General features: G+C 37.4%; 1 protein-coding gene across 1 annotated transcript; it reads left to right on the top strand.

Moving 5' to 3' along the window:
* The first annotated feature begins 5,964 nt into the window (after positions 1-5,964).
* LOC134293555 (muscarinic toxin 7-like) lies at positions 5,965-9,241 on the top strand. Its single transcript, XM_062961473.1, has 3 exons — positions 5,965-6,701; positions 8,408-8,530; positions 8,941-9,241. The coding sequence occupies exons 1-3, from the start codon at positions 6,650-6,652 to the stop codon at positions 9,069-9,071; spliced, it is 306 nt and encodes a 101-aa protein (XP_062817543.1). The 5' UTR covers positions 5,965-6,649; the 3' UTR covers positions 9,072-9,241.
* The last annotated feature ends 1,369 nt before the right edge of the window (positions 9,242-10,610 follow it).

Raw genomic sequence — 10,610 nt, 5'->3', positions numbered from 1 at the left:
TGAGATTAGGGGTGCACAGAAGGTTATGACAACTCTAACACCTCTGGCTGGATATTAACAGGCCAGACATTATCCTGATTGCAGTTGTCTCTTTTGTTGCAGCACCAGGTGAAGTTCTTATACCGATCGTCATTCTGTATATGGATACAATTAGAAATACAGCCACGATCCACATAGAGAAGAACTCCTTCTGCAAAGGTATGACAAAAGAAACAAAGAGGAGAAGAATTAAGTGGAGATGAATTTCCATGGCCAAACATGAAGTACAGCTCACATGAATGTACATGCACAAACATATATATTTACTAGCTGTGCCCGGCCACGTGTTGCTGTGGCTTAGTGTGGTGGTGTTGGTTGGATAAAAACAATTATTCCTCTCCCTCTAATTAGGACTTTATTTTTCTTTCCTTTTTGTTGTATGAACATAGAGGCATGGATGAGGGGTTGTGCTGCCAAGTTTAGTGTTTCTGGGATGTGTAGTTTTGTTGTTTTGTCCTAGGCCGAAGTTTCATTACCCTTTTATATATATAGATTTATTACAGTCGATGACCAGCACAAAAAAATGTACAAGCATCAGAACAGAATAGAAACATATACATTTAGGTATTAAGAAACCCAGTACAAAGTTAAAACCCAGTACAGTAGAGTCTCACTTATCCAACATAAACGGGCCAGCAGAACGTTGGATAAGCGAATATGTTGGATAATAAGGAAAAACCTATTAAACATCAAATTAGGTTATGATTTTACAAATTAAGCACCAAAACATCATGTTAGACAACAAATTTGACAGAAAAAAGTAGTTCAATATACAGTAATGCTATGCAGTAATTACTGTATTTACGAATTTAGCACCAAAATATCACAATATATTGAAAATATTGATTACAAAAATGCGTTGGATAATCCAGAACATTGGATAAGTGAGACTCTACTGTTAAACATTTATATCCTAAGATGACAAAGATAAATACTGAAATAAATATTAAAACTTTCTAAGACTGTGACAACATCTTGCGCCGACAAGCTATTGCTGCTGCACAAAAGCTAGCAACTTTTGACAGTAATTTTGGGGTCTTGGTCCACTAAAAGATAATCACCATAAAATCTTACAGATCTCCCTGGTAAACTTTCTAAAACTGTATTTATAAAATGTTTCTTAATACCTAAATGTATATGTTTCTATACTATTTTGATGCTTGTACATTTTTGGGGGTTTTTTTTTCGTGTCAGGAGCAACCGAAGTTGCTTCTGGAGTGAGAGAATTGGCCGTCTGCAAGGACGTTGCCCAGGGGATGCCCAGATGTTTTGATGTTTTACCATCCTTGTGGGAGGCTTCTCTCATGTCCCCGCATGGAGCTGGAGCTGATAGAGGGAGCTCATCCGCACTCTCCCTGGTGGGATTCGAACCTGGCAGCCTTCAGGTCAGCAACCCAACCTTCAAGACACAAGGCTTTTATCCCCTAGGGCACCGGAGGTGCTGGTCATCGACTGTAATAAATAAATATATATATGCACAAACATAGCCCTGTTATCTATACAGTGGGATTTCTCCAGTGGTGTACTATATTTATGCCCATTGACTCCAACAATTTCTTTATTTCTGGGAACTCCTTACAGAAAGGCAATTGATTGCTCATGACCCAGAACCATCCATGGATCATCTTTTCTGAGCAGCCCTAGTGTTGGTCATACATTTAATTGACATGTTCATTAACACCTTTGAGATTTAACTCACAAACTATGGCTAGAAACCTGTTGCCAACATATAAAGGCACAATTGCATATTACCCCTGTTTATCTCTTTCTTAGAATAAATCTTTTTACACACACACACACACACATATATGGATAAGATTTAAGAAATAGAGTGGGGGGGATAGATATAGATCATTAAGAATAGCTTTGGCCATAACTTAATAACCACAGATGTATTAAAAATATGTTACCCTAAGCTCTTACAAAGAGCAGTACAAAATAAAATATTATACTAACACAACACAAATATACACTAGAGTCTCACTTATCCAACATAAACGGGCCGGCAGAACATTGGATAAGCAAATATGTTGGATAATAAGGAGAGATTAAGGAAAAGCCTATTAAACATCAAATTAGATTATGATTTTAGAAATTAAGCACCAAAACATCATGTTATACAACAAATTTGACAGAAAAAGTAGTTCAATATGCAGTAATGTTATGTTGTAATTACTGTATTTATGAATTTAGCACCAAAATATCATGATGTTTTGAAAACATTGACTACAAAAATGCATTGGATAATCCAGAATGTTGGATAACCGAGTGTTGGATAAGTGAGACTCTATCTACTTCTTTAAACATCTTATATTATTGGCTTCTTCCACTATCATCTAATACAAAAAAAAAGGTTACTACGATGTTTTAAAAAAAGAACAAATAAATAATTTCTTGGTTGCTATGAGTTTTCTGGGCTATATGGCCATGTTCTAGAAGCATTCTCTCCTGACGTTTCACCCACATCTATGGTAGACATCCTTGGATATTGTCAGATCTTTTGGAAACTAGGCAAGTGGGGTTTATAGATCCAGGGTGGGAGACAGAACTCTTGTCTGCTTTATGCTAATCAAGCTGGCTAATTGCAACATTCACACTTGCCTCAAATAATTCTTTCTCCCACCCTAGACATTATTCCACATATATATAAACCCCACTTGCCTAGTTTCCAACAGACCTCACAACCTCTGAGGATGCCTGCCATAGATGTGGGCGAACCATGAGGAGAGAATGCTTCTGAAACATGGCCATACAGCCCGGAAAACACACAGCAAGCCCATGCCTTAATTTACACCAGATCTCATGCCACAGGAATTCAGACTATTGCAGATATACTATTTTCCTGATTGTTTTTAAGCTGCTCTTTTGGCATTCCATATGTATAGAATTGGGGCCCCTGGTGGCACAGTGTGTTAAAGCACTGAGCTACTGAACTTGCAGACCGAAAGGTCCCAGGTTCAAATCCCGGGAGCGGAATGAGTGCTCGCTGTTAGCCCCAGCTCCTGCCAACCTAGCAGTTCAAAAACATGCAAATGCGAGTAGATCAATAGGTACCGCTCCAGCAGGAAGGTAACGATGCTCCATGCAGTCATGCCGGCCACATGACCTGGAGATGTCTATGGACAACGCCGGCTCTTTGGCTTTGAAATGGAGATGAGCACCAACCCCCAGAGTCGGATGTGACTGGACTTAACGTCAGGGGAAACCTTTACCTTTACTATGTATAGAATATATAGATACATTAATCCTATATATCACTACCAGAGAACCAGTTAGAAATTCCATCCCGCCATATGTGTTCTCTTTAGCACTTACGCATGCTCACTATCCGACTGAAGCAATATTCTGATGCCTTCTTGGCTTTACATCTGTGTGGCCTTCGCACACAGTTGTTGTATGGGTCAACCCGGTCACAACCAAGACAGTAGTGATAATCTCTTTCACGCCAAACTGCAGAAAAAGAATTAATATGATTCACAAAATGGCTACAATGCATTGAGTTATATTGGCTAATTAATCCACCAAATACACACTCCATGTTTGTTCCCATGTAGGATTCAAGGATACATTACAAACAAACAAATGGAAAACACAGTTAAAACAGCTTTCCAATAATAATGATGGGACTGTGAGATAGCCTTCCCACATTGCTCTTGAAGCACCACCTGGGTTTTGGAACAGTATCAAGATCTGCATCATCATCATTTACAAAGTTATTGTTTTATTGTATTTTATGCCCCATACCACATAGTAAAAATGGCCTTCTTCTTTGATGATGGTCTGTGACTATAACAAATCACACTGATCTGTTTCTGGGTTTATTTGACTTGCTGATTCCAAAAATGGCACCAGTTTTCCCCTATCAGCTCTAGTTCGTGAGATACAGCATATATGTCATATACCACTCTTCACTATGCTTGCTCATAGAAAAACCAGGTATTTTAAGGTAGTGTTTAAAATAATATCTTTAAAGGATGAAGTAAGCATATTAAACATTAAAGAAAAGTGTACTACATGAAAATATACTTATTTCATACCAGAAGCACAGATTTATGATACAAAAATTTTCATTATAAATTCAACCATATCTAAGAAACTGAAGCTGATGTGGTCTACCCAATGTGATTTTTTGAACCAGGACCCCAGATAACCCCAGGAACAAACCTAAAAACCAAGACACCAAGATTTTGTTTTTGTTGAGCTTCATTGACTAATTTAAAACATTGCTTGGCGCCTATAGAGATATAGATGTTTTCATAGTCAGCACTTTTAATTCTGTCTAGGAATTGGTCAGCAGCCAGTGGAGTTGCTCAAGTAAAGGGGTTATACTGTGTTTCCCCTAAAATAAGACCTCCCCAAAGAATAAGACCTAGTAGGGGTTTGGGGGGATTGCCAAATATAAGTTCTCCCCTGAAAGTAAGACCTAGCAACTAAGAATGGGACCTTCCAGGGCTGAGTGGGTTGCTCGGAGACCAAGTGGACGGGGCTTAGCCTTCTAACTGGCAGCAATTGGATAAAAACAATTATTCATCTCCCTCTAATTAGGACTTTATTTTTCTTTCCTTTTTGTTGTATGAACGTAGAGGCATGGATGAGGGTTTGTGCTGCCAGGTTTAGTGTTTCTGGAATGTGTAGTTTTGTTGTTTTGTCCTAGGCCAGTGCAAAAAACAACAACAATGAAAGAACAATACAATATTTGAATATAAGAACAATTTTAACCAACATAAACCTATCAGGATTTCAATGGAAAGTGTGGACCTGCTTCTGGCCAATGAGATAGTCAAGTTAATTAGGATTGTTGTTGTTGTTGTTGTTGTTGTTGTTGTTGTTGTTGTTGTTGTTGTTGTGTGCCTTCAAGTCATGTCAGACTTTGGGCGAGCCTGAGTCTAAAATAATTCATTTATTTATTTACTACATTTATATCCCACCCTTCTCACCCCGAAGGGGACTCAGAGCAGCTGTATGTACAAACAATATATTATATTATTAGCATAGCACAATATTAGCATTATATATTACTATATATTGAACTACAACACTGTACTGTAATATTATATGTAATATATAACATATAATTTAATATTATTATATGGTATTATTATTAGTATTATATTGTATACCATTATAATATTTTTATCAATATTATATCTATATATAATTTATTAAAACAGATATAAAAATATATTATAAAATGGAGGGCGGCGGCCAGGTAAATGACCTTGGAGGGCCGCATCCGGCCCCCGGGCCTTAGTTTGGGGACCCCTGATCTAGGAGGTGTCTACGGATAATGCTGGTTCTTTGGCTTAGAAATGGAGATGAACACCAACCCTCAGAGTTGGACATGACTAGACTTCATGTCAGGGGAAAACCTTTACCTTACCTTTACTATTCTGGATAAATGTGTGCTCTAACACAAAAAGTAGAATTCTCAACCTGAACGAAGGCACTGATCAGTGATGAGCAATGCGTCCCAGTCTTGAGTCTTCAGGTGTTAGGCTTTCAACTGTTAGAAACCCCACCTAGCATAACTGATGATAAGGGATTCTGGGAGTTGTAGTCCAATGACATTTGGGGAACCACTGCACTAGAGAAGACCTTTTGATCTAAGACAGGCTGTTGGAAAGACTAAACAGAAAATTAAAATTGTATGTGTCAAATCCTCTTTAATAAATATACCTGTTGGTCTCCTTCTCCTCCTAGGTAAGACCTGAAACACAAAAGTCACCAAGAAGAAGATTGTTACAAAACTCAGACTTAGTCTCTTGTTCATTTTCTTCCCCTATATTTCCAAAGCCGCCGAAAGAACTCAGAGGAGCAGAAATTCAAAGCTCCAACATGAAAAAGCTCAATTCATCTAGTAAACTTGCTTGTAGGCTGGACGATTGTACATCTTAAGGTTTAATGGGTTATTTATTAAGATATCAATCCATAAATGCATTTCAGGAACACAAAGCTCCTCAGACCCAATGTCCTTAGAAGGAATATCATGAAACTTGAGAAAATATACATCCTGTTTTGGATATACAAGTGATGCACTTTGATAGGAAACTTTAAAACAACACACTGTGATCTTTATGCTAGAAAAAAAATCCCAATTATCCATACAGAACTGGTGTACATGAAGGGCTTTCTTTCATGTGCTTTTGTAGGAGTTTGTTGTCTAGCTAGCACAGTTGAAGGTGGCTTTAAGCAGCATTAAATCATCAGTGAAGGTGATGCCTAAGAAAATGTGATTTGTCCATGGTTTTCCAGTAGAACCCCATGGTTGAGTGGGATCCAAACACTGCTTTCCAGAATGGTAGCCCAATGCTTAGACCACTACACTATGCTGGCTCTCATCCATTCCTGCATCTCAACCACTTGAGGACTGACAGGATGAGGCAGATCAAGGAACGCTCACCTACATCATTCCTCCCAAAGGACACAGCAAACCTATCAAGAATACATGAGCTGTTCTTCCTGCTCATTGCCCATGAAACTCTAAGAATAAACTCAATAAGCTTCAAGACAGGGAATCAAAACCACCCAGTGTTTTTTCCAAGAAACATCTGCCCATATTTCGAACCCATTGGCTTCCCTCTCCTTGGATTCCTAGCCCAAGGATCCAAAGATGAGCATGGTTCTGGCAGTAGGAATCATCATCCTAGTCTACATTGGCATGGGTAAGTCTGTGTAGGCAAGGTAAACTAAATGCTATGGAGAAGGCCTAATGGAATATAAGTCATTGAAAGGAGAATACTAAATTTAGAAATGTCCTGGTATTCCAATGAAAGTGGAAAGAGTTGTTACAGCATGAAAGTTGGCATGATGTAGTGCAGGGGTCCTCAAACTTTTAAAGTGGAGGGCCGGTTCATGGTCCCTCAGATTGTTGAGGGGCCGAATTATCATTTGAAAAAAAAATGAACAAATTCCTATGTACACTGCACATGTCTTATTTGTAGTACAAAAAAAACAACAACCCAACAACAATCATTTATTTCCTGCTTCTTGCAGGGGGTTGGCCCGCTAGGTCTCTTCCAACTCTACGATTCTATGATTCTATGATTTATTTATTTATTTGCTACATCTATACCCCACCCCCTCTCACCCCGAAGGGGACTCGGCGACTTACAAGTTGTATGTACATACAATATATTATATTATTAGCATAGAACAATATTAGCATTATATATTACTATATTGTACTATACCACTATACCATATTATTATTAGTAATATTACATTTAATATATAATATATAATTAATATTATTATATTATACAATATTATTACATTGTAGTATTATTATTAGCCTCCCTAAGTCCCATACTGGGTGAGAAGGGCAGGGTAGAAATACTGTAATAAATAAATAAATAAATATTATATTGTATTACATTATAATATTATTATCAATATTATATGTATACACAATATATTATATTATTACCATAGCACAATATTAGTAAATGAATGAACAATACAATATTTAAAAATAAAAACAATTTTAACCAACATAAACCTATCAGGATTTCAATGGGAAGTGTGGGCCTGTTTCTGCCCAATGTTAAGTAGGATTGTTGTTGTGTGCCTTCAAGTCATTTCAGACTTTGGGCAAGCCTAAGTCTAAAACTGAGGGCGGGGGCCAGGTCAATGGCTTTGGAGGGCCGCATCCGGCCCCCGGGCCTTAGTTTGGGGACCCCTGATGTAGTGGTTTGAGTTGGACTATGATTCAATGAGACTAGGCTTCAAAACCCATTGAGAGCTCGGGCAAATCACAATCTCTCAGAGGAAGATAATGACAAGCTTCCCCTGAACAAATCTTGCCAAGAAAACTCTGTGATAGATCACCTTGGGTTTATCATAAGTCAGAAATGACATAAAACACCACCACCACCATCATCATGATGAATTTCATAGGGATTTCTTAGTCAAAAGATACTGAGAGGGACTTTTGCCAATTCCTTCCTCAGAAATAAAGCCTACAGCACTGGGTATTCATTGGTGGTCCAGCAATGATTGACTCTACTAAGCTTCCTAGGATGCATCTACACTGTAGGATTAGTGCAGTTGGATACTATGGGCCAATGCTGTGTAATCATGGGAGTTGCCAAAGAGTGCTGAGGCATTGCTTAACCGCAAATCCCTGGATTCCATAGCACTAAACTGCATTAATTCTACAGTACAGATGCACCCCAAGATCAGATGGGATCTGGTGCCTTTGCAGCATTTAGGACTGTCTCTGCAGATACAGATAACACATAATACATTCTTATTTCATTACCAAATTATAGGATGTTTGTCTCATCATGTAATTCATCATTGCTGGCCATTTTTCATTAAAATGGCTATAACCAGCTATTTCTATAATATTGTTCCCTTTGTGTCCTAGGGGAAGCTGTGAGGTGTTATGAATGTAACAAAGTGCTACATGATAACAGTTGTGCGACACAACCTGAATCAATATGTTCCTATGGCATGCTTAATCTCTGTTACAATCGAGTAATCCGTAGAGGTGAGTCCTAAAAGATAACATTCTGATTCTTGGAAAACAGCTGCGACAAAAATATTTTAGCAACATGCAGTTCCTGGGAAAAATGGGGAAAAAACAGAATTGGTTTCTCCAAATATCATTATTCCAGAAAAACTGGGGGAAATGTATTTTGGAATATTTTATTTTGGAATGATGAATAAAATATTCAAGACAAACTATTCATATAATCAATCCCACCATATTATTTCTAAAAGCAATATAGCAGATAAACTTTTATGTAAGACTATGTGTGATAAGGTCCTTGATGTTTCTTCTTTTTTCATTAGTGTTTATTTCCAGGATGAACAGAGATATACCTGGAAAATAAGCCAGTTGTTATAAGTTTTTGAGTTGGATGAGTCTCTAATACACTTTTTTTTGTTCTTCTCCAGGAGGTAGAATCACAGAAGTGACACGGGGCTGCTCCTCTCTATGCCGTCATATCAGTAGGAGAGATTATGAAGATATTATGCTCTGCTGTGTGTCAGAACTTTGCAATAATCACGACTTCTATAATAATTAATAATCAAGAAAATGCATACTTGACTATATATGTTCAACCTTCGTTATCAGGTGGATTTCGACAATCTTTCAAAGTGTTCTAGTAATAAATTGGTGCTGGTGCTCTTCCTCACTAGCCAAGTAGCCAATTACTCATAATGGAAATAAATGATGTGAGAATTATTCACAATATTTTTGTTCCTCAGTAAAAAAGGTTATTTTCTCACAGGTAAGGAAAACCAATAAAAAAAACCCACTCTGACTATTTCCATAAGTTTGTGTGTGCCCTTTTAAGAGACAAAAGAAAAATACTCTTTTTTTAAAGTCAAGCTATGTATGTGTGCAAAGAACCTCTGCACAAAGTTATTGCTCTTTCCATTTGAAGGGCACAATATGCACATGCATGTTGTGTCGAAAGATTACACTGGATGCAAAAAAGATGGAAACAACCCATTCGGTGATACAACTGCTATAAAGTCCATGGTAACAGGCAGCAGTAATAAGCAGTGCTTGTGCAAAGATGTAGTTTGTGCAAGAATTGTTTGTGTAATATGTGCAGCAGCACACAATTAAAGCCCTCCGAACAGACCGACATCCAAACCTACAGAGAAAGAGATGACAACACACTACAAGGCAAGATATTCCACTCCCAAACAGCTCTTGCCATCAGGAAATTCTTCCTAATGTTTCAGTGGAATCTCTTTTCTTCCTATTGGAATCTATTCCTAGTCTCTAGAACAGGGGTCCTCAAACTTTTAAAGCAGAGGGCCGGTCCACAATCCTTCAGACTGTTGAGGGGCCGAATTATCATTTGGGGAAAAAAACCAAACCAATTCCTATGGACACTGCACATATCTTATATGTAGTACAAAACAACAACAATAACAATAAAAGAACAATACAATATTTAAAAATGAAAATAATTTTAACCAACATAAACCTATGAGGATTTCAATAGGAAGTGTGGGCCTGCTTCTGGCCAATGAGATAGTCAGGTTAATTAGGATTGTTGTTGTTGTGTGTCTTCAAGTCATTTCAGACTTTGGGCGAGTCCAAAATTATTTATTTATTCATTTACTACATTTATTTACTACATTTATATCCCACCCTTCTCACCCCGAAGGGAAGTCAGAGCAGCTGTATGTACATACAATATATTATATTATTAGCATAGCACAATATTGGCATTATACTATATTGAACTATACCACTATACTGTAATATTATATGTAATATATAACATATAATTAATATTATTATATGATATTATTGTTAGTATTGTATTGTATAAAATGATAATATTATTATCAGTATTATATGTATATACAATATATTATATTATTAAAACGGATATAAAAATATTATATTATAAATGAGGGCGAGGGCCAGGTAAATTACCTTGGAGGGCCGCATCCGGCCCCCGGGCCTTAGTTTGGGGACCCCTGCTCTAGAACAACAGAAAACAAGTTTGTGGCATCCTTTTAAATATTTAAACATGGCTATCATATGCTCACTCATTCTTTTTTTTCCTCTCCTAACTAAACATACCTAGCTCCCTAAA

The sequence above is a fragment of the Anolis carolinensis genome, unplaced genomic scaffold (genome assembly GCF_035594765.1).
Source record: "Anolis carolinensis isolate JA03-04 unplaced genomic scaffold, rAnoCar3.1.pri scaffold_8, whole genome shotgun sequence".
Taxonomy (NCBI): Eukaryota; Metazoa; Chordata; class Lepidosauria; order Squamata; family Dactyloidae; genus Anolis; species Anolis carolinensis.
This window is presented reverse-complemented; position numbering and strand designations above follow the sequence as displayed.